Source organism: Grus americana, unplaced genomic scaffold, assembly GCF_028858705.1.
Source record: "Grus americana isolate bGruAme1 unplaced genomic scaffold, bGruAme1.mat scaffold_91, whole genome shotgun sequence".
Lineage (NCBI taxonomy): Eukaryota > Metazoa > Chordata > Aves > Gruiformes > Gruidae > Grus > Grus americana.
The window spans coordinates 280,255-303,817 of NW_026562100.1; the positions used below are offsets into that span (position 1 = coordinate 280,255).

The following is a 23,563-nucleotide window of genomic DNA, read 5'->3' on the forward strand; positions in this document are numbered from 1 at the left end:
CTTTAAACACATATTTAAAACATCATTTACCAATATCATAAGCTGAGCAACCTTTTCCAAACTTTTATCAGGTTCCTGCCCCTTTAATGCCATTACCACAGAACTAGCTGAAACCAATTCACATTGCCTTTGCCATTCCGGATGATTTCGCAATGTGAAAAACAGATCTACATATGCCATTTCGTTCCATTTACCTTCCCTTTTACAAAATAACATTAATTGCAAAATGGTGTTATATTGCAATGTCCCATTTTCCGGCTACTTTTCCCCATTTTCTAAAGTGTATAGTGGCCACCAATGATTACAATATTCAATCAACTGTTTCCGAGTCAAAGGATCAACATTTCCCAGATCTTTCCAGTGCTCCAAAATGCATCCCAGTGGTGTTTTTCATGGGATTGGTTTTTTACTCGGAAAAGTGCCCATCTCCCAGGGACTTAGTGGTTGTGATTGTGCACTATCACAAGCACTTAGTCAGAGGGACCCCAACCCGTGTTAGAGCTCCCTCAGGGATTTCCCCTGCCACCGGAAATCCCAGGGATTTCTCCTGCCACCAGAAATCCCAACCTTGGAGGCTTCCCCTCCCCTCTGGGCCCTGCTCCACAGGCTTTCGCCTAGCAGAGACTTTTACCTGAGACGTCTCTCCAGCCCAACTCTGCGCAGCTTTCACCACGCCTTACGAGCAGGCCTCCCGTGCTCTTCGCGTGGGCCTGTCCCAACGTGGGCCTGTCCCAACGTGGGCCTGTCCCGGTGTGGGCCTGTCCCTATACGGGTCTCTCCCGATACGGGCCTGTCCCGGAGCCACGGGGTCCTTACTTAAGGTACCTTCACATACTTCAATTAAATGAGAATGCCTTTACCTCTCCCAGGGGTCTTGCTCAAAGCTCTTCGGTCCGGGGATCGGAGGTTCTCCCCGAGAATTCCCCGGTGCCGGCTGGAGGTCCTGCGATCCCACGGATCCGTCGAGGTTCAAAAGCAGTGTCCCATCTGGGTCGCCAAAACTGTCACCGAAATCCGGGAATAAACCTCGTAACACCAATGTAGTGTTAAAAGGCAGGCATTCTTTATTGCAGCGCTGGATGCACGGGGGATAGCTCCACCCAACGTGCATGCCAGGTGATCACCAACACACAGGTTATATAGAATCAAAATATACATATTCATCATATTTCCAAGAAAAGGCAGTCCTATGATAATCATTTCTGGGAAATCATTTCCATATTCTCCTCCCCGTCACGCATGCTCAGTGATTTGAGTCGGTGGTCCTCAAGGGTCTCTGGTGGTCGTCAGTGGTCTTGCTCCTGTGTCCGCTGGATGACCTCCTTCATGCAGACATGCGCACTACCCTTGTTGTAGGTGCATCTACCCATAGCAACTTTCTTCATAAGATTAATATTCCCGGGCCTATTGTCCGGTTGGGTAGGGACTGTACAAGGGACATAGCAGCATTGTATCTTGCCATGGTCGGTTAGCTTCATTACCTATTACCTAGGTTACAAACTAATTTTCCCAATCTGAGTCTATAGCTACCTTATAACTTCAAGTTACAAATATAATCAAATTATCCTAACTTTTATATAATCAACTTTTAATTGCTTTGTCAAAATATATGTGACACCCACACACAGCCCCCCAGAACCAAACCGCCAGTTGCGCCCCGTACAGCCCCCAGCTTTCTCCTCTAGACGACAGGTGGGAGGACACTCCAGCCAGTCTTGAGGGGGAAAGATGATAAAAGGAGTTCCCGGGGGCACAGGCAAAAGGCAGCGGGAGGGCTCTGGGTGGCACACGGAGGGTCGCGGTGGCTACCCAGAGGCACGCAGGGGGCTCGGGCTGGGCACCAAAAGGCAGCCCCTGCAATAGCCCTGCCACAAAGCTTTCTAAACAAGGCAAAAACGATGGCTACTTTTCTCTTCCCTGTAAAACTGGGTCTTAGCCTGACCGAGGCTGTAGGAGGGAGGAAGGCGGGCGAGGGAAAACATTGCAGGGAAAAGGCCGGCGTCAATAAATGTAGACGCCAGCAAGCCCTTGGGAGCAAACTCTTTATTCTCTGCCTGGCCGAGCTGCCCACTGCCTCTGTCACCCTGGAGCCATGCACCTCCTCAGGACACCCTCCGCAAGGCTCCCAGCTACCGCCCCTCGGGCTGCACGGGCTCCTCCAGGAAGAGCTTTAAACGCACTGGTCTGCGCCGTGCTCCTGCCTGGGTAGGGGGCTTTGGAGCCGCTGGAGGCATGGGCTGTCTTGCAACCTGCGGGCCCACGGAGGGGAGGGTGCCTGCGGTGCTCCCTAGCCTGCGTATACGCAGAGTTTCCCACGTGGGCACGGAAGATCTTCCTGTGGCTCCGGAGGTGTCATCCCGGCACTTCTGAAGGCCTTCTGTTGGCCGGCCAGCACCTCGCTCAGTGCCTCGGACTAGAGACGGGAGGAGAGTACGTGAGCTCTTCTCTTTGAACTGTCCGGCTTCCTCTGCAGGCGTGACTACTGCAGGCAGGCTGAGAGGTGGCAAGCCCTTCCTTGCTGGAGGCTTCTCTGATTTTTCCTTGGACTTCCTTTTCTCCTCTAACTTCTTCTTCACAGTTTCCACAACATGAAGGACAAGGGTCTCGGCATACTCGATCAATTCTGCATCCAGCTGCTGAACTCTGGAGATGGCCTTTTGGATGCTCTCCTCGGCAATCTCGCAACTCACTCGTGAGACAGCAGCAGCGTTTTGCAGTGGTTGCAACACCGGCAACTTTGCTCTCTTGCTCGCTTCGGGGATCTGCCGTTCCAAGGCTCTGCGTGATCCTTGTCCCTCCGTTGCGCCCTGAAGCTTCAGGATCTCAGAAAACTGACAGTGAAAGTCCTCTTCAACCTGAGAAGCTACGTGGGATGACAACAAGTGTTATGGGGAGCACCATAACGTAGGGTGAGCTTATGCAGGACTGCTAGCGTCTTACTCGCATACATTTAAAAAGTAACTGTCTGGAGGTACTGGTTGTCTAGGAGCTTAACAGTTACTGTTTCAAGAACTTTTTGGGTTTTTTTTTCTCAAATATAACTTGATGCGTTTGAATTTGTGTGAGTGTGTGAGACGTACAATCACGTATGAAGTGAGTGTGGAGTCCGGATCTGCGGTTCTGTTATCCCGCGAAAGAAACAGCCAGAGAAGGACGAAGTGAATGATTAATGATACCACTGTGGGTAATTATCTTAGATTAATAGTAGCATTACTGTGTAAGTTTGGATGTCCTTTATTGCTGTGTTAAAAGACTAACTAAAAATCGGAATGATGCCGCCCCTGAAGTAGAATTGTTGGTAAATGTGGGAACCAGAATATTGCCTTTTACACCCTAAAAATATTGTGAATCAATAATTCTTTTTTGAATGTTTATGGTATAAACAGAGATTGTGGATTCAATCTGGGACAGGCATAGAGTGTGCTAAGTGTAAAGTGTGGACCCCTTGGGAAAAGAAGGGGCATGCTACTGAAATAGCAAAGATTGGGGTTGGCGAGATAGATAGAAATTTAAACGAGTAAAATGGGAAGTAATCGGAGTGGAGAAATCTTGAAAAAGAGTCCATTAGGATGCATACTGAGACTTTGGAAAGAAATAGAAGGTTCACCAGGAGGTGTAACAGATAAGAGAACTCTGATAAAATATTATAATCACTGATGACCAATGTATAAATTGGATGATCAGGAAAAACGGCCCAAGAATAAGAATTTGGAAAATAATACAATGCTACAATTGATGTTGTTTTGTAGAAGGGAGAAGAAATGGGATGAGGTACCGTATGTTGATTTGTTTTTCACCTCGCGAACTCACCCTGAGTGGCTGAAGGACTGTGGGTTTACCCTGCAAGACCCCTGGCATCAGCATTAGAAAAGCAGGAAAAGGCAGCGGGAGGCTGTGAAGGTGTTGCTCTGCTTGGAGTACGGGGCAACGGGGTTTGAAGTGCGGGCGTGATGAGGAGGAGGATTTGGAATTAATGAAAGATGCTGGAGGTTGCATGGATGGTTTTTGATAACAGAGAGCAAGAGAAGGAAATCAAAGAAGAGCAAGGAGAAAACGGAAGAGAGTGGAGACAGGCACGGAGAGACAGGGAAAGAGAGGGTAACCTGAGAGCTGCGCTGCAGGGAGCATCAGCAAACAGTAACTTCAGGGGAGGACGGCAATACTATGGGGGAGAGGCGGGGCCCCTCCAGCACAAAAAAACAGGGATACCTTAGGAGATCATCAGTGTGCATATTGTAAAAAACTGGGACATTGAAAATGGGATTGTCAGAAATTTAAGGACCGTTTTAGGGGTCCTATGCCTATCAGTGCAGAGGTTCTGGAGGAGGCACGATACAATCAAGAAGCAGCTCCCTTTCCACGTCAGTTCCCCTGAACTAAGTCCTGAAGGGGACAGGGGGGAAACCTCCCCAGCAGAACCCCTGGCTACAGTACAGCTGGGAAAAAGGAAAATACATTTTACTGTAGATACTGGGGCAACTTATTCTGTTAAATACTTATCAAAGAAAATTGAGCGATGATACAATAAACATTGTGAGTGCCACAGGGAAAGCGGAACAACCTGCCTTTTTCCATCCTTTAAATTTTAAGCTCGGAAAACAATGGGTAACTCACCAATTTTTATGTATGCCTGGATGTCCTATACCACTCTTGGGACGGCACCTATTGAGCAAATTGGAAATGCGGATCTCCTTTAAAGATGGGGAAGTTCAATTATTTATCCCTGCATCTAAAGCCATCGAGGCAAGAGGTTTTATGTTGCAGGAACAACCTAAGACTAACAAAGGAATTCCCGAGGAGATGAAGAATGCAGTGACGCCTTTGACACAGGCTAATGAGGTCCCGGGTAGATCCAGAAGAGTGGAACCCCTAAGAATGATCCTTAAACCTGGAACAAATCCAGTAAGACAAAAATAATACCCATTGAAAATAGAGGCCAAAAAGGGATTGAAAAGGTTAATACTCAACTTTATAGAATATGGGTTGCTCATATAATGCGAATCAGAATTTAATACCCCAATTTTACCAGTGAAGAAACTGGATGGGAAGAATTATTGGCTCGTACAGGATTTAAGAGCAATAAATAAGATTGTAGATGATTTGCACCCAGTGGTTGCAAACCCCTATACATTATTAACTCAACTGAAAAAAGATCTAATTTGGATTACCGTACTGGACCTAAAGGATGCTTTTTTCTGTCTGCCCTTGGCAGTAGAAAGTCAGAAGCTGTTTGCTTTTGAATGGGAAAATCCTGAAACAGGCAGAAAAACACAATTAACTTGGACGGTGTTACCTCAAGGATTTAAGAATAGCCCCACTATCTTTGGGAACCAGTTGGCCCGAGAACTCGAAACATGGACTCCGCCATCTCAGACGGGGACTTTATTACAATATGTGGATGATTTACTAGTGGCTACAACTACTAAGGAGGACTGTGCCCAATGGACAGTGAGCTTGTTAAATTTTCTAGGATCGAGTGGGTACAAAGTTTCCCAGCAAAAGGCCCAAGTGATTCAGCAACAAGTCACTTACCTCGGATTTGAGATCTCAGGAGGACAAAGAGAACTTGGTAAAGGTCGAAAAGAACCTATTTGCCGCACGCAAATGCTGGGAACTGTGAAAGAACTTAGGACCTTTTTAGGTATGACAGGATGGTGCAGATTATGGATACATAATTATGGACTCTAAATAAAACCGCTGTATCAATTACTAAAAGATAATCAGTTAAAGTTGACCTGGACGGGAGAAGCAAAAAGAGCCTTTGAACAACTGAAAACAGAACTGATGAGAGCACCGGCCCTAGGTCTTCCTGACGTGTCTAAACCCTTCTTGCTATTTTCTTATGAGAGGCAAGGAATAGCCTTAGGGGTGCTGGCCCAACAACTAGGCCCTTATAAAAGAGCAGTAGCTTACTTTTCCAAGCAATTGGATGGAGTAAGCACAGGGTGGCCTGGATGTCTACGAGCAGTAGCTGCAGTTATCCTGAATGTACAGGAAGCATGCAAATTTACAATGGGCCAGAAAATGACAGTAATGGTGTCTCATACGGTTTCAGCCGTGTTAGAACAAAAAGGAGGACATTGGCTTTCCCCCTCTAGATTTCTGAAATACCAAGCGATACTAGTGGAACAAGATGATATAACTATAGTCACCACTAACATTGTGAACCCAGCTTCTTTCCTTAGCGGGGAAATCTCGGAGCCGGTGGTCCATGACTGTTTAAAAACAATGGAAGCAATATATTCCAGCCGCCCTGATCTAAAAGAGGAGCCGCTCCATGATGCCGAGGACTCCTGGTATACAGACGGAAGCAGCTTTGTGAAACACGGAGAACGCCAAGCGGGGTATGCTGTGACCACTACCCAAAGGGTAATCGAAGCAAAATCATTACCTGCGGGGACGTCAGCACAAAAGGCTGAAATCACTGCCCTAACCCGAGCGTTAGAGCTGGCAAGAGGGAAGAAGATTAATATCTGGACAGATTCAAAGTATGCCCTTGGGGTTGTACATGCCTGTGGTGCTATCTGGAAGGAAAGAGGACTTCTCACTGCTCAAGGAAAATATATTAAACATGCAAAAGAAATTCTAAAGTTACTAGAAGCCGTAAATCTTCCAGAAAAAGTAGCTATTATGCACTGTAAAGGGCACCAAAAAGGTAACACCGACCAAGAGATTGGCAATAGATTGGCAGACTCAGAACCTAGAAAGGCAGCAGAAAAAGGGAAAGTGATGGCAGCCTTAATTCCGGATAGTAAACTTCAAATTCCAAATTCTGATTTAGAGCCAGATAAATATTAAGAATGATTGTTGGATCTGCATCCAGATGCCTCAATATTCCGGCCACGGAATATCCTTAATAGGAGTTCCGCTTCCATCTAATGTCTCCTGGACAAATCCGGTTTATTAGGCCAACACCACCCTTAGAAAAGATTCCCAATCCAAATGGAACAAGGAATGGAAGATAGGTGTGCCAGCAAATTATACCTCGAGTAATAGCTGTTTGGTAAGTACAGGAAAGGGCACCTTTGTAGGAGAATATATAAATGTAACAAATCCATTCCTTTAAATATGACATTAATTGACCCTGTTTTTCAAAGACTGAACTCTACTGGGCTCCCGGTCCCATTGGGAATGGGATAGCATTGGCTACGTGGTACACTGGCTTTGAAGATATTGCCCCTAGGATAAAAAGGAGCTTGTACTCTTGGAGCTTTAGTTCCTAACATTACTATCATTGACAAACTGTACCCACCGGATGAAAGAACAACAACTTCCCTCAAAAGGATAAAGAAAACTCATAATGCTATAGCGGATAGGTTTACTAAATTCCATAGTTCTATAAGGTGGTTTCTCCCATGGCTAGGGGTAAATAAAGCTTCTCCTCCCCTGCGCTGCTTCCAGTGCTGGCCGCAAAGCCAGCGGGCACGTTGGGGTTGAGCTTAGAGCTGGCGTGAGCTCCAAGGAGTCCTTTCTGCCGACAGCTCTGTGCCTGGTTAGTGGCCGCTGTGGGCACCAGGTCGGTGTTTGCAAGATGCTCCTGAGTGGAAGGGAGAGAGGAGTGCTCTGGAGTAATCCCGTGTTTGAACCGCATTCACTCTCATTCACATCTGAAGAAGTACATTGCAATATTTCATGGGAGCTTCTCTGTCCTGTGTTCATTTACAGACGTGGCGGCAGGCGATGGTTATCCAGCTGCCTGGCTGGGTTCCAGGGATGACCCGCAGGCAGGTCGTGTGGGTACGTCATGGCTTTTTCCTTCCCTTGAGAGCTGCCAGCTCAAAGCACCAAGTCAGCCAGGCGCCTCTGCAGGTGTGAGAAGACAGACCTGCATGTGTGTGCACGGGGTCATTACGGGACCCCCTTGTCTGTTCTGCTATGCAGTTATGACGACATAGATCGGAAGACACCAGAGCCAGAGGCACGCACACTGAAACAGAAAATCTCTTGGCCATGCGAAGCACACACACAGTGAGATGATCCGTAGCGCAGAGCACAGTAACGTCTGGCATTGTCTCTTCTCCTCCAGGGGCGGACGCTGGGAAAAAGGCTGAGGCTGCCGGTCCTGAGGAGCTGCACAAGTTCTATATCGCAGTGACTGCAGCAGCCTTGGGTCTGCTGCTGGCTGGGGCAGTGGTATCTTGTGTAGCCATTTCCCGGCTGAGGAAGAGAGACCCGTGAGTTGGCTTTTCCCCAGAGTTAGTTCTTGCTGCAGTTGGCAATGAGGTGTTTGCAGTTAGAGTACGCGGGAGTGCCAAGGCACCTGCTGGCAGTACTCTGCTGAGATTTCTGCAGTAAGGTCTTTGGCTGGCCTCTGAATTCACATCAGTGAGCAGTCTTCTCTGAAACCCATTTGTACAGAAGGACCCAGAGAGACGAAGAAGCACCGGGACAAGCCGATACTGACTCTGCCTGGAAAAGTGAAGGTCAAACTCGAGATAAAGGCAAAGCAGAGTCAGGAGAAGGAACAGAAAAGGGTGAGAGTGCCCAAGAAAAGGAGATCTGCAACAGCTCCTGCCCATCACCGTGGCCCTTTGCGGCAGAGCTCACCCATCTGTACAGGAACATGAGCACAGAGCCCTCCCCTCTGCCCACTTGTCCCAGCTGCTCTCTCAGCGACGATGCCTCTTCACTGGACACCTGCATTTCTCTGGACTCGCCTCTGCCCAAGCCCTTCTGGTGTCCCTGCTACCAGTACCAACAGGGATACTGTACATCTGAAGACGATGCTTTTTAGAATAGAGAAGAGCAACTCTATTTTGGCAAAAGCAGCGAGTCCTGGGCTGTTTTGTCCGTTTCCATCGGGCTACAGTGCACAGAGCTGGGAGCAGCGCTGGATCTGTGAGATTCCTGCACTCCAGCAAGGGACCCCTTTGTCCCAGCATCAGCCTGGTTTCCCAGCTGGGGCTGTCAACAAGGCTTTCATCCACCAGAATGGGGACAGGCTGGTGAGACTTGAGGTGCGAAGGGTTGTCCTTGAGCTGGCTTGGGATGCTGCCCTGAATTGGGATGGACTGGGCAGAGAGGGAGGGAGGTGCTGGGAAGGATGGCCGTCCAGCGCTGAGCACGCCATTTGTCCCAGTACAAACAGGCTGCCTTTAATCTCTCCAGGTCTGTACACCCCAGAGTGGGACCTTGCCCAGGAAAAGCTCTGTTCCCCAGACCCCTCCCAGTACAGACTGGGGCCCCTCCAGTACAAACCGATTCCCTTTAACCACTCCCAGTACAGACTCTCTGTAATCTCAAACAAAACTGGTTCCCTTAGCCCCTCCCAGTATGAGTGGGCACCATCCCAGTAAAAACTGAATTGTTTCAACCACTCCCAGTACACACTGTGACATTTCCCAGTACAAACTGGATCCCCTTTAACCCCTCCAAGTACAGACTGGACACTTTTCCCAGTACAAACTGGATCCCTTAAACCCCTCCCACTACAGACTGGACTCTGTCACAGCACAGGCTGGATCCCTTTAACCCCTCCCAGCACCAAGTGGGACCTGTCCTAGTAAAAGGTATGTCCCCTGAGCCCTCCCAGTACAGACTGGGCCCTGTCCCAGTACAAAGGGGATCCCTTTGTTACCGCTCAAACGGCAATAAAAAACCCTTTCCAAACCGAAATGCAGTTGAGAAAGCCAACATTGGTTTATTCAGTGCTGGGGTGCATGGGGGATCTCTCCTCCTAACATGCCCACCTAGCCCACAAACATACACACATTTATAGTCTCCAAACACACAGAGTTACAATTCCATCACCTAGTTACATAGTTACTTCATTATGATTGGTGGAAAACTTTCTCACTTTGCTTTTAAAGCCACAGACTTCAAGAAATTCAGAGAGCACGCCCAGTGAGGGGTGGTCGTACCTTGGAGGCGGGTAGCTTTGACAATGGAGGTGTGTTTTGGTATTGTAATGAGATTATAATGAACAAAGTTCACTCATAGCACATGGTTTGGACAGAAAATGAAATATTACTTGGCTCATGTACCAACTACACAATTTATCAGCTCCACGGTACCACCAAGCTCTCAGGTTCTCGTTCTTAAAATGTTTTTATTAGTTACCTGTTAGGTTGGGGCTGTACAGGGACCATAGTAGCAAGACTGGTTCCTAACAACACAATCATTCCACCATCACCTTACTATTGCTAATAATCTCATCACCTTGTTTACAGAGACCGTCCACAACCTATCCCATCACCAGAGATAAAAAAAAGTTAAACACATCGGTTACACCTTTAACCCCTCCCAGTGCAGACTCTGCACCATCTCAGTACAAACTGCACCCCTTTAACCACTCCCAGTACCGACTGGGGCCCCTCCCAGTACAAACCGGAACCCCTGATCCTTCCCAGTACAGCCTGGAGCTGCGTCCTCCTTCCCTGCCTTCAAGCACAGACCCCCCAAGGGCTCCTCTCCAGGCCCCTCTCCCCTCCCTGCTTTCTAGGGTCCAAAGTGCTGGTTGTAGCATCTATTCCAGTGCTCAATGCCTCCTTTCCAGGGCCAAAATGCTCATTTTTAGGGCCCAAACCTGTCTTTTATTACCCACAGCCTTTTGTGAGGGCCCACAGTTTCATTCTTAGGGCCTAAACCCTCAAGGCGGAGCGAGTTGCCTGGCAACGCCCGCCCAGAAGTCTATGGGGAGTCAGCAGACCCAGGACAGCCAATCGCATTTGCATGGGAGGAGCAAGGTGGGACAGACATGCCATATTCTGGCAGCATGGGGCAAGCGATGCACACTGTGAGCGTCCCATGGACACTTGTGTCCCCAAACAGCAGTCGGAGGAGAGGAGCAGGCGTAAATGTCTTTTGCTTCCTGATGCTGAGAGAGCTTTTCAGCGTGGGGGGAAAGGAGGTAGCGGTGAGATGCCAGAAACTGTAGAGCTGTGAAGAGAGCCCTACCTGGAGGGGGAGAAGCAGGGGTCCCCCAGGGAGGCCGTGGGGCCATGCCGGGGCGTGTGAACGCAGGGCTCTGGGACAAGCTGGCGGGTACAGGAAGGTCCTGAGGAGATGTAAGGACAGATGGGGGCCTGGGAGCACCCCGAGAGGACCCATGGGCCACTGGCGAGCTGTGTCCCTACCCCCTGCAGTGGATGCCCCGCCCCTCCTGGCCCGGGAAGCGGGTCACAGTGGGGCCCTTTATGACCTGCCCTCTGTGACACCCCGCGGTGCAATATATAACCAGCGTGGCCACGGCCCTGCAGCGTCTGACAAGACGACGACGGGACAGGAAAGGAGCACAGAGCTGGCAGGGAAACCCCAAGAGCAGCCCACATCTTTCCCTGCTGACCCCGGCAGCCCCGCAGCGCCAAGGCGCTTCCCTTCAGCTGCCTCCCCCCTGTCCCCCCAACTTTCCTCCATTTTACAGAATGGCAGGGAGACCCCCCAGCCACCCCATGGTGGCCTGGGAGGAGGTGGGGGCTCCCCAGGAAGGAAGCTTTCTGCCGGAGCCCTACAAGGTGTCCATGGCCTGGCCGCTGCAGACCTGTGAGTGAGGGGTCCCCTGGGGCTGGGCAGGGTCGGGGCCAGCGAGTGCAACCAGCTTGATGCCGGGATCCTGCTTCCTCGGCACGCTGGCGGCAGGTTTCCCACGGGCTGGGGGCACGGCGGTGCGTGAATGCCAGGGCTATTCGGGGCTGGGAGCCGGCCCCAGCGCAGCCTGCCTCCTCAGCCGTGCCGAGCTGAAAGCTCTTTTTGCCGTTTGGGAAGTTTGTTGGCAAAGATGCTGTGTCCTCCCGACTCTTCTGTGTTTCCCCTCCATGTAGGTGAGACACTGCCAGAGGAGAATCCAGAGCACCCAGAGCTCCAACTGGAATGGGATTCTGAGAGCTCCTTCTCGGTTGCTTCGCTCATCAGCAGCGGCATGGGCACGGTAATGAGCTCCCCCCTTGCTGGGACTCTTGTCCGTGGCATCAGAGGGAGCCTTTTGTGAGCCAAGGGACCCAGAATCAGTGGGGTTGACATGGCCTCACTGTCCCTGGTGGGAGAGTTCTCGTTGTCCCCAGGCAGGGAGCGTGCGAGGCCGGCACTCCAGTGTCCCAGCAGCAGCTCCAGCCCTCCTGGCCACCAGAGAACCCTGGTTCCCTCTAGGACCAAGACATGGTGCCCATGATGCCAACCCTCCTCCCTCACCCTGGGGACCCTCTGCTCTCATCCTCTGCCCTGCAGAGGCTGCAGCCCCTGCTTCCAGCTTTCCTGCAGGCTCTTGCCAGAGCTGCTCACGCTGCTCAGCCAAGCAGCAGCATCAGGGTGCTCGGTGTGACGTGTCTTCCCTCCCTTCTTTCCCCCCGTAGGTGTTTGGAGAATACCTCCAGCCTTATCAGATGACAGAGGTTCTCCTCGTGGCCATCGAGGCCTTGACAGCAGACGACAGCTGTGACAGGCAGATGGGCAGCGACGTCCTGGACATGGCTGTGACAGACCCTGTGTCCTGGCTGACGGATGTAGGTGCCCTGTGGCTGGACTGCCCTGCCCGTGAGCCGTGCCTGGCCTTGTTCTCCCCTCCTTCCCTAACCCAGCTCTCTCGGGCACCTCAAGGCAACAGAGAGGGACAGGAAGGGCAGCAGTTTCAGCGGCAGCTGGGGAAATGGTTGCACTCCAGTGGCAGCACCATGCTCACCTGTGTCCCCTCCAGGTGCCAAAGATCATGAGGTCCATCCAGACCAACGTGGAGCGCATCTGCATGGAGCCAGCCCGGAGCAGCCTGGACTCACTCCTCCTCGTACTGACCAAGTGGTGCCCCAGGGAAGCGGTCAGGAGCCTGTTGGAGATCTCTCCAACATGTGACAGGTATTAGCCCCGACAGCCCAGAGGGCTTGTTTCCTGTGGGGAGAGGGTGGGGGGCAGAGACTCTCTGGCTGCCAGACCAACGGGAAACTGCAGGACATCCCTGAGGAGCAGGGCCCTCCATCCCACCATGCTTCTCAGCCCCGGTGGGTCAGCCAGGCCCTCAGCAGCCAGAGTCCCACCACCACGCTCCTCTCTGCCCCATGGGGAACGCCACCTCAGCCCCATCCTCCTGCCCAGACAGGGCCCCCGTGCGCTCCATGTGGGGGCTGGGCAGGGCCAGGGCTGCAGCACAGCCTGGGTCCGGAGGAGCTGGCCCGGGCACGGTGCAGTGGCCGAGGCAGCCCTGCTGACCGAGCGCTCTGGCTCTGCAGCGCTGCCCTGGCCATGTGGGAGGTGATGACCTCCGTGCCTTCGGCTTTGTGGACTGTCTTGACGGAGCTGCTCGGGGTGCTCCAGGACCAGCGGCTGCGCAAGGTGTTCAGCAGTGCTGCGGAGGACGCCTGCATCTATCCCTTGGCTGTGAGTGACCATGCTCCCCTTCAGGGCTGTGCCTGCCTCCCCAGGGAAACAGGCACGGCTCCCTCCCCTTCCGTCTGCCTCCAAATGGCCACCTCCTCCAGTACATCGGGACACAGGCCCTTAGGGTCGGCAGGGACCTGCCGGGCAGCAGCCAGAGCCCTTGCGCGACACTTGGGGCCGCCCCGTGCTGTTTTGGCCCCGGTGAAAAAACGTGAAGCCTGCCCCTGCCTGGACGGCACTCTGCTACCCCCCTGCCAGCATCCCCCTGCCCTGCTCTGCAGCCTGGAAACCTGGGGCAGGGGCAGAGCAAGGGGCAGAAGCCAGAGTCTGGCCAGTTGCTGGGCCTGGGGCAGAGGCACGGCCTCCGCACACGCTGAGGGGGCTTCAAGCCCGGGGAGAGGAGACACTTGCCGCCGTCCGCATCTCGTGCCTCCTTTGTGCCGGCGCGGTGGAGGGAGCCCTGCAGGCTCTGCTGGTCTCTCACTGCTCTCTTCGTTTTAGCTGCTGGTCTGTGCTGACATTGACAGTGAGGAGTTTGCTGCCCTGTACAAAGCCCAAAGGTTCCTGAGGCATCCAAGCCCAGTGATGCTCTCGCTGGTGCTCAGGGGCCTCATCACGCTTTCAAAGACACCTGAGGCGGTGAGTGAGGCACAGTCAAGTGGAGCCACGTTGGCAGCCAGGGCCTGCGGCAGTGGCTAATGGCGCGGTTTGGCCTTGGCTGGGAGTCCGAATGTGGCGTGACGGCTCAAGTCAGCCTCCCTGCTATGGAGGGGGCTGGTGGGTGCCTGGGGAGCCCTCCAGGCACAGAGGCTCACCAAGCCATCTGCCCCTTCAGGCCAGTCGGAAACGGGGCTGGCTGAGCAGGGGACACTGCTCTCCTGCGCTCCCTTCCCTTCCTCGTGCGCTCCCCGCATCCCTGTCAGTGGCCACTGCCTGCCAGGAGCTGCTGCAGTGACTCCTGTGCCGCCGCCTGGGAAGCCAGACGGGAGGCTGGTGCTCAGCGACCGCTGCGTTTTTGCCAGGGTGGTCTTTCCCTGCTTCACAATAAGGAAACTGTGTCTTTCATACAGGCAAGAAAACTACCAGTCCTGCTGCCAGACATCATAGAGACCCTGCCAGATGCCAACACCAATGTCAAGAATAAGGCCCTGGTGTTCTGCAGGAACGTGATGGGCCACATGAACAGGAAGGAGGCCAACCTCATCGTTCTGCAGCTGGCAGAGAAGCTCCTGGCTCTCTTTGATGACGTAAGGCTGCGGTGGGAGCCTGAGCTCTAACAGACGGGCGTTCTGCAAAGACAGCTTGCCCTTCAGCCCAGCCCTGTGGGAAGCACTTGGGCAGGGCTCCCCTCCTCGCTCCTCTTGCGTGGCCTTTCAGGGCTCTGTGGCTGTTCAGCTGCAGCTGCAGATCTGGCCCACAACTCCTGTGTTCAGAACCCGACCCTGGAGCATCTCCCCTCACATGAGCCATGCCAACGCCCTTGCTCAGCGCGGGCAGGTAGCGGCTCTTGCTGCAGTCCCCCTGTCCTCCTCCCTACCAGGAGTCCAGCCAGGTGCGGGAGCTCTCCATCAGCCTCTTTGGAGATGTGATGAAGACTGTGGTGGGGAGAAATGAGAAAAAGATGAAGAAGAAAGTGCAGAGGGTGCTACTGCCGCTGCTCCTCCACATGAACGACCAGATGGAGAGCGTGGCCAAGGTACAGTGACCAGTGACCAGTCTCATGGGGAAGGGCGTGCTGACACCACAGCGGTGGCCTGGCCATAAGAGGCAAGGGCTGCTGGACGTCAGAGGCTGGGAAGGTGTGTCACCTCAGGGTCCCACTTCAGGTCCCCTCCTTCCCCCCTGTTGCCTGCTGCAGAGGTGGATGGGGAGCTGGGGTCCTCTCCCAGCCCCGCTCTTCCCATTGAGCCCTCCCCTGGCACAGCCCAGAGGAAGGGTCCCTGCACAGCCAGCACGAGCAGGGACGGAGAACCTGGCACAGACAATTCCCAGCAGGGCTCAGCAGCAGCCCATGGCCACCAAACACACGCGTCCCTACAGGCTTCCCAGCTGTCCCTGCAGGTATCGGAGGCCAGGCCTTTGAGCCCCAATCCCTGTCCCCCAGGGCTGTGCCAAAGAGACCTCCAGATGTTTGGGCTGGGGACCGCCCCAGCTCCCAGAGAGCAGGATAGCCCCAGGAACAAAGCCCTGCTCACCCAGGTCCCCCTGCATTGGGCGAGTGAACTTGGTGGGAGCAGAGAGGTGCAGCACTTAGGAAGGGTGGAGAACCAGCTCGTTCCCAGCCTGGGGCAGGGAGAGTGGTGGGAAGGGAGATGCAGCCAGAAGGGGACTGGCTCTGCATCCCAGTCTGGAGCCTGGGCGTGAAAGAGCCGGGAGCCAGGCGTCCTGCTGGGGAAAGCCCGTGGGATGTGCTGCTGGCTCCGTCCTGCCCCAGTGTCTCAGGGACTCCAGCCCTCGCTGCCTACAGCTGTGGGCCCACACCACCTTTGCCCTTCAGTCTGCCCCCATCCCTGGCAGCAGCTCAGCAGCTCTCCAGGATCTCTATTCTGCTGGTTGGCAGCATGAGATACCTGAGGTGGTGGCTGCCCCGTGTCCCTGCCCTGGGCACTGAACCCCGTTCAGATTCTGCCCGCCGCTGCCTCTTCCCATAAAGGGCTGGGAACAGCTCGGAGCCTGGCCAAGAGAAGGAAGATGCCAGGTTGCTGTGGTGCCATCTCCCAGCCTCTGCTTCTCTGCAGGCCTCGAAGGACGCCTTCCTCACCTGCGCACAGTTCCTGGGGTGGAGGAGGCTCAGCTACCTGGCCGAGACATGTCAGACACACCTGATTGCAGAGTTCTTGGTGAGTACAAGCCCCCAAGCCCCAGGGCCAAGGGCTGCCCCACGTGCCCGTGGGGACGGCTGTGCAGCTGGGCCTCACCTGCCCTTCTCCAGCCCAGAGCCCGCAGCCTGGAGCTGCATCCTCCTTCCCTGCCTTCAAGCACAGACCCCCCCAAGGGCTCTTCTCCAGGCCCCTCTCCCCTCCCTGCCCCCAGGGTGCCAGACAAGATCCTGGCACCCTGTGTGAGCCCTGGCAGTGGGACAGAGGGGTCTTGGCACCCCCAGGCCCTCTGTGCCTGCGGCTCTCTCTGAACCTCAGCCCCACAGGGCTGCTGTGGGGGAGGGAAGGAGGGCACTGGGAGGAGGGACTGGTCCGGATGGCTGGGGAGGGTCTGTATCAGCCCCGTGCCTTTGTGCTCTCTCCAGCTACAGCGCGACAGGAGCAGGGTGGGAGAATACGTGTGCCAGAGCCAGCCGTACCTGAAGGACGCTCAGGCCAGCTTGCGAGAGGCGGCCGTCAGGTTCATGGGTGAGCCACAGCCCCCAGGGTCCCTCTTCTGTCAGCCACGCCCCAGTCCCCTCCACTGCACTGGCAGCAAGGGGCAGCCCTGTGGCTGCCAGAGCCCCGCTTGCCTCCAGGAGGGCCCACCACGCAGGCTGGCTTGCTGGGAGCCCTGCTCAGTCCCACCACTTTCGGGTACTGTCCTTCCCAGGGGTCAGCCCTGCTGTGGGGGAGGAGGGTGTGCAGCTGCACTGGCAGGGTTGGGGGCCCTGCTACTGCTGGGAGCGTGCTGGGGAGTGGGAGGTCTGACAGGAGCTCTGTGCCTAGGGCTTGCTGCACAGCACCTGAGGAAACGAAGCTCGGAGAAGCTGTGGGATGTCTGCAACGGTGAGTAGGGACAGTGCTGTGCTGGCCGGGGCTGGTGGGGCAGGGGACAGAGCCTGGGCAGGGTGCTGCCACGCCGGGCCCTGCTCCAGGAAAACACTTCAGGGGCAAGGGAATGTGCACATGGGGCATTCCTGAGCAGCAGCTTCCAGCTGCTCAGGTTGTCTCCCCTGCTCCTCCTGGCCAGGGCAAGAGATGGCTGGGGCTGGCATGCTCTGGAGGGGACTCCTGGGGGTCTCCAGAGGCAGGCAGTGGGGGTTCATGCCTGCTCTGTTTCCTTTTGTTGCAGCCCTCCTGCCCTTGGCGAAAGACACCGATCCCTCGGTCAGCTGTCTGGCAACTCAGACCATCTTCATCCTGTCAAATGAGGTGCCAACAGCACGATGGAGCCTGCGGTCGCTGTGCTGCTGCTGAGCCTTGGAGAGATGAAGTTGTCCTCTCAAACACGGCTGCATTTGAATATTTTTTTCTTTTTTATTAGTAAAGCTGGAACAAAAAGCCCAGTCCCATGCTGTCCTTCCCATGGGGACCCCCCTGAGTGTGCCGAGCAGACAGTGCCATGCCTGGTCTCTGCTGCTGCCTGCAGGACAGCACGCCTCGACCCAGGGTGTGCTTGCAACAAAGCCCCAGCTGCCCTGCCAGACCACAACATGCGGAGGGGAGGAGGGGAGAAGCTTTAGCCCAGCCTGCCCCTGCCGGGACACCTGAGGACGCGAAAAGGCAGCTGCGCTCTGCCAAGCTGGCAAGCCCTCATTTGTCCTGGCATCAAAATCCTCTCTTGTGCTGGGGAGCTGTGCTGGCTTTGGCTGGGGCAGAGTTGACTTTTGGCACAGTAGCGAGTATGGGGCTGTGTGTTGGATTTGTGCTGGAAACAGCGCTGATCACCCAGGGATGATTGAGTCACTGCTGAGCAGTGCTTGTGCAGTGTCACGGCATCTTCTGCTTCTCCACCACCCCACCAGCGAGTAGGTGGTGGTGGACAAGGAGTTGGGAGGGGACATGGCTGGGACAGCTGACCCCCATGGCCAAAGGGATATTTCACACCGCATGACATCATGCTCAGCAATAAAACTGGGGGGGAGGTTGGCGGGGGGCACTGCTCGGGGTCTGGCTGGGCATCGGTCGGTTGGTGGTGAGCAATTGTTTTCGTTTGCATCACTTGCCTTTCTTGGGTTTTCTTTCTCTTGCTTTGTTATTTTCCTTCTTATCACTATTTTTATTTTTTAATTTTTATTTCAATCATTAAACTGTCTTGATCTCAACCCACGAGTTTTCTCCCTTTTTCCCTTCTGATTCTCCCGGCTGTGTGGTGCTTAGTTCCTGGCTGGGGTTAAACCACGACCGTCCCTTCTCCACCCCTTATTCCATACCATTTACGTCCGGCTCAGGTCCCACACCATCCCATCCATCCTCATTAACCACCACTCCCCTTCCCAGGCTTTGATAAAACTCACAGATAGCATTCCCTTTGTCTATGGACCACCCCTGTAAAATGTCCGTAAAACACCCAAAAACGCCCACCGAGTTCATTTAGCCCGTGACTTTGGGCTCCATCTGTTACGGTGCTCACTCAGGACAGCAGAGGTGCTCTGTTGCGGGCAGTTACTGGGCACCAAAGCCAGCTCACGTCGTAACCAAGAGGTTCCCCTGGTTTCCAGGGTCCACAGCATCGTTCGTAGCATGTAGCCCACCCTTCTCAGTGCCCAACGCCTCCTTTCCAGGGCCAAAATGCTCATTTTTAGGGCCCAAACCTGTCTTTTATTACCCACAGCCTTTTGTGAGCGCCCACAGTTTCATTCTTAGGGCCTAAACCCTCAAGGCAGAGCGAGTCGCCTGGCAACGCCCGCCCAAGTCCCTTGATTGATGAACTGTCTGACCCATTGTTTGATGGGAGGAGCAAGGGGGAAGTGCCAGGCAACCAATCAGAGGAAAGATCACCAGAGGGAAGGGCGGGCACTGTGGGGGAGTGACCCCTCAGACAGCCAATCAGTGAGAGCAGCACCACAGGGAGGGACAGGCCCCGAACCAGGGCAGAGTGACAGCCCAGGGGATCAATCCAGGGCAGCATCACCGCAGTGGAGGAGACTGACAGCCCTCCCGACCTATGCCGGCGAAGCCCAGTGTGAGAGGAAGGCGGGCTCCCTGGCAGACAGGCCCAGGGAGGTCCTGAGGCTGAGCAGCCCCTGGCCCAGGCTTGGGGCCCCTCTTCCCCCTTCCACCCCTCTGCCCCCGTCTCCCTCTCCCCCCCTGCCCACCCACATGTTCTGGAGGGACATAGCAGGAGGCAGTCCTATTACCTTTGACAGGAAACATTCAGCTCTTCCAAGGAAAAAGAGAAAGGTTGGATGCAGCTCATCCGAACAACCAAAATCCAATGTTTTCCTTCTCCTCAGTGGAAAATCAGTGGGTCAGTGCCCACTGACTCCTTCCATTGTCCTTCTCTTGTCAAGTCCTCACTTCAGCCAGTTCTTCTCCTATAAAAACACCTGAAGAACCCTGTAACATGAAAGCTGTTTCAAATCCTCCGGTATAATAAGGGAGAATTTGAACGTTCTCAAATGAGAGGCAATGTTTTTCGCAAAGCTTTCCAAATTGTCCAAATTCTGCTGCCGCTGAAATTAGTGGGGGTCTTTCTTCAGTGGGAGCAGAATTCAACAAGCTGTAACGCTTCAGCAAATTCTACCCCAAGCATTTTGCATGGGGACTGTGCAAATGCAATCCTAATGTCACAAAATGGCTGAAAAATGCAGCTGTACTGCTGTATACTTTTGGAAGGGAGTCTACCTGTCTTATCTGGAGTGGTCAACATGGATTCACCAAGGGGAAATCCTGCCTGACCAATCTGACAGCCTTTTATGATGGCACGATTGGGTAGGTGGATGAAGGGAGAGCAATGGATGTTGTCTACCTTGACTTCAGCAAGGCTTCTGACACATCTCTCATCACATCCTCATAAGCAAGGCGTCCACCACGCCTCACCCTTACAGCACTGTCCTGTTGCTGTTACCAGTGATAGTAACACTAATTCCAAAACATCCTTGAGAGCAGCTTTATTCTTCCTTGGCACCAAATCTCAGCCTGCTCAGCCCTTGAAAGGACTACCTCAAATCTCTGCCACCCAAATCTCTCCAACCTTCTGTCATCTACACTCTTTTACCCCAGGACCCTTCCCCCCATCACTTCAGCACACTGCCTCGTCCCGGTTTCTGTAGCTGGGTGAAGTCAGGGAACTCCCTGGCACAACAGCCTTCCTTACAAAACCTTTTCTCCGTGCTAATCCCACTTGTATCAGCTCCTGCCATGTACAGCTCCATCCTCCTGCAGAGCTCCACTGGACGGGCAGTTTTCCTGTTTCTTTCATGCCCATTCACCTTCACAACCTTTTAGTACTGTGTGCATATCAAACACTGTCTCAAGGAACACGCGGATCCTTGGTGATCAGCACAGCCCTCCTTGGTGAGCTCAGCACCAGGACACACCTTACAAGGCCACCGTGTCCCCAGCCCTCCTTGGTGAGCTCAGCACCAAGACACGTATCTAAGGCCATACTCGCCCACCCTTGGCTCATTGCAGATGCGGTCTACACACCTGCGTGGTCAAGGGAGGCAGCAGCTGCTGAGAGGGAGCGGGAGCAGCGGCTCCTGGCCGAACGGCTGCACTCCAAATGGGAGCAGCAGCAGGCAGGGGAGCTCCAGCGGCTGCGGGAGCTGAACCAGCAGCAGCGGGCGGCGCAGATCCGCCAGCTGCTGCGCTCAAAGGAGGCTGAGCTGCGCGAGGTGCAGGGGATGCTGCAGCAGCAGCGTGGCGACACCATCTGTCATGCACGGGACCTGCAGCAGCAGCTGGCCAAGGAGGTGGTGAGAAGAGCCTGGAGCAGCAGCCGGGCCCGCGGGAAGCTCCAGGACGTCCTCGGCAAGCTGCGCTGGGACACCAATGGCGAGCAGGCTGCCCGCATCCTCCGCCTGCAAGACGAACTGCTGCAACAGAGGAGACTCTTCCATAATTACATCTTGGAGCAGTTCAAGGGCCAGCAGCCTGCTTCCTGCAAGGAGGCCAGGGCCAAGGCTACGGCCTGCCAGCACCTGCAGACCCTCCTGGACACTGGGACCATCGGGCCCTGCTCTTTGGAGAGCCTCACGGCATCTCCCTCCTGCCACGCTGGCCTCCAGGAGGAAGGAAGCGGCGTGGAGGTTTTGCTCGAGGCTGTGGGGCAAGACTTGGCGCCGCACAGCTTGCACTCCCCGCCACAAGGAAGTGCCGGCAGCGGGCGGTCTGTGGCAGAGGTGGGCGTTCAGACCGAATCAGAGAATCAGGAGGACTGGCTGCTTGGGAGCAGTCATAGCAGGCTGCTGGAGCAGAACGCCTGCCTCCAGAGCGCCCTGAAAGACCTGGAGAGGCGGTGCCGTGCCCTTCAAGAGGAGAACTGTCTTCTGAGGAAGGGAAGCTCTCCTGAAGTGCGGGAGGAGGTGGAGAAGCTCAAGCAGAAGAGCGCTAAGCTGCATCTCCTTAAGCAAGCAGCTGCAAGAGAGAGCCAGGAAACTGCAGAGCATCCATCAGCTGATCAATGCTCGAGTGCCACTGCACATCTAAAGCTCCCCTGAGGAACTGTGTAGGACGTCGTTCCCTCAGCAGAGAGCTGGAGAAATGGGAGAGCCTGCTGGAGCTTTGCTGGCACGGGCCGAGCAGGATGACTTCTGACAGAAGGCTGCTGAGGAGCTTCAGGCTCAAGTGGCTGCAGATGAAGAGGGCTCCTGTTATGTGAGCACCCACTGCCCAACCTGGTCCCCTCACATCTTGCTGAAGAAGCTCGTGGAGGAGGCTGAGGCCACTAATTCAGGCCATATTGTAGTTGTTGCCAAGGAGGAGTAAAACCATTCCCGAGCCAGGGCAGCCGGGAGGCCGAGCTGCACCTCTCCGTCTCGCAGGTGACACAGGTCAGCGGGCTGCTGCGGAGCGTCTGGAAGGCCGAGCCCGACACGCTGCTGCCCTCCCTGCAGGAACTCTTCGCTGTCATCTCCACCGCCGGTGAGTACCGCCCACCGGGAAACGCGGCCGAGGGCTGGTGGTGGTGGTGGTGGGAGGGGTGTAGAGTAACGTGGGGGCTTGAGGAGAGCGACAGGTTTGCCAACAGAAAGGAAAAGTTATACTGCTAGCATCGGTCGCTTTGCAGACATTGCCTTGGAACTGTTGCTTCCTGCCCAGATACTGAAAAGCAACTTTTTGGCCATGGAGAAAGCAAAGCCTTTTCTTCTCTTCTCCCCAACCCCCGCCCGAGAAGAGCTACAGGGGAAATGGTGATTTATTTACCTGCAGAGCAGCATGGTTTTTGGAAAAACTCCTGTTGCAACGCTTTAAATGATATACTGGAGCAGAGTTGGAGTGTCCTGTTAGGAAAAAGTACAATTCAATACCAAAAGCTGCTCTTCCTCTTGCTCCCTCCAGAGGGGTAGCTTAGGTCTTGGAACTGTTTAGTCTACGAAACTGGGATATATATGTAAAGAAGATACAAAACGTGGGTATCATAAGAAGGATTTGCTGTCTGAGTAATGTCGATGCGATTGTAAACAGGTCCTTTCTGACCTCAAAAAAATCTGTGAAGGACTGTATTAGCTCAGATTGGAAAGCGCCTTTGCTGTTGAGGCAGCTGGGCAACTTAACGTTATAACATTATATATTGCTATAACTGGCATGGTTAGCAGGCAGTTGTTGAGATAGGATGTGGGAATTATCAGCTGTGTTGGATCCTTAACATCAAGTATGATAAACAATTGTATGGTGGTGCTTTTTAGATTAAAAAAACCCCCACTTCTCAGTTCTGTTGATGATGGAGGAGGAAGTTGGCAGATTGTCACTTTCTTGCACGGATATTAGGTGAATGAAAGGCGTTTGTAATTCAGCGCCTTCATCCGTTGACGCTTTTCAATTTCGTTTTGCTTTGTAATGATAGAACGTTAGATGGAGGACAGACTTGTCTCAAAACTTTGCAATTATAGTGAAGTCGTAGGAGAGAAGATAAAGCCTATTTTTTCTATGGGGTTTTCTTTTTAGTTTCTTACACTTTGTCATATTCAACTATTACAGATCCTTCATTCGAACCTTCTGTTGCACTGGCAAGTCTTGTGCAGCACAGACCATTACAGATGATTACAGTTCTCATCAGGAGCCTGACTACAGATCCAAATGTGAAAGATGCAAGTATGACTCAAGCTCTGTGCAGGTCTGTAAAGGCAGGAAAAGTCTCTTTTTCTTGCCTTTTTTTGAAGCTATTTGTCGCTTAGGTGCCATTAAAAAAAACCCCCCATACAAACAAAAGCCATAGGAGAAGAAAACCCTCTTCAAATGGTATTCTAAGTTGTGCTGTTTGGCATGTGAAGGTACTATGTATTTATGATGCTATGGCTGTTACTGGCATGGTTTCAGTTGAAGGTTGCTGCCTTGATCACTGATGTGGCTTCTTCCTCATGCTTTGTTAGGGGTAGGGTGGGTGAAGAAGAGGGTGAAAGAGAAACTAAGAGGAAGCCAGCGGTGTTCCTTTTAGATGCTATGTTTAGATCTCC

At 53.7% G+C, this 23,563-nt stretch overlaps 1 protein-coding gene across 1 annotated transcript in view; it reads left to right on the top strand.

Annotated features, from left to right (window-relative positions):
- Positions 1-10,940: 10,940 nt before the first annotated feature.
- LOC129201297 (electroneutral sodium bicarbonate exchanger 1-like) overlaps positions 10,941-23,563 on the top strand; it is a 31,404-nt gene continuing 18,781 nt past the window's right edge. The window contains exons 1-13 of the mRNA XM_054812419.1: positions 10,941-10,983; positions 11,760-11,866; positions 12,288-12,437; positions 12,629-12,783; positions 13,155-13,302; positions 13,804-13,941; positions 14,373-14,549; positions 14,843-14,998; positions 16,041-16,142; positions 16,547-16,649; positions 20,580-20,782; positions 20,903-21,526; positions 21,932-22,031. Of these exons, the coding sequence (XP_054668394.1) occupies positions 10,941-10,983; positions 11,760-11,866; positions 12,288-12,437; positions 12,629-12,783; positions 13,155-13,302; positions 13,804-13,941; positions 14,373-14,549; positions 14,843-14,998; positions 16,041-16,142; positions 16,547-16,649; positions 20,580-20,782; positions 20,903-21,526; positions 21,932-22,031 (2,206 nt within the window). The remainder of the gene's footprint in view (positions 10,984-11,759; positions 11,867-12,287; positions 12,438-12,628; positions 12,784-13,154; positions 13,303-13,803; positions 13,942-14,372; positions 14,550-14,842; positions 14,999-16,040; positions 16,143-16,546; positions 16,650-20,579; positions 20,783-20,902; positions 21,527-21,931; positions 22,032-23,563) is intronic.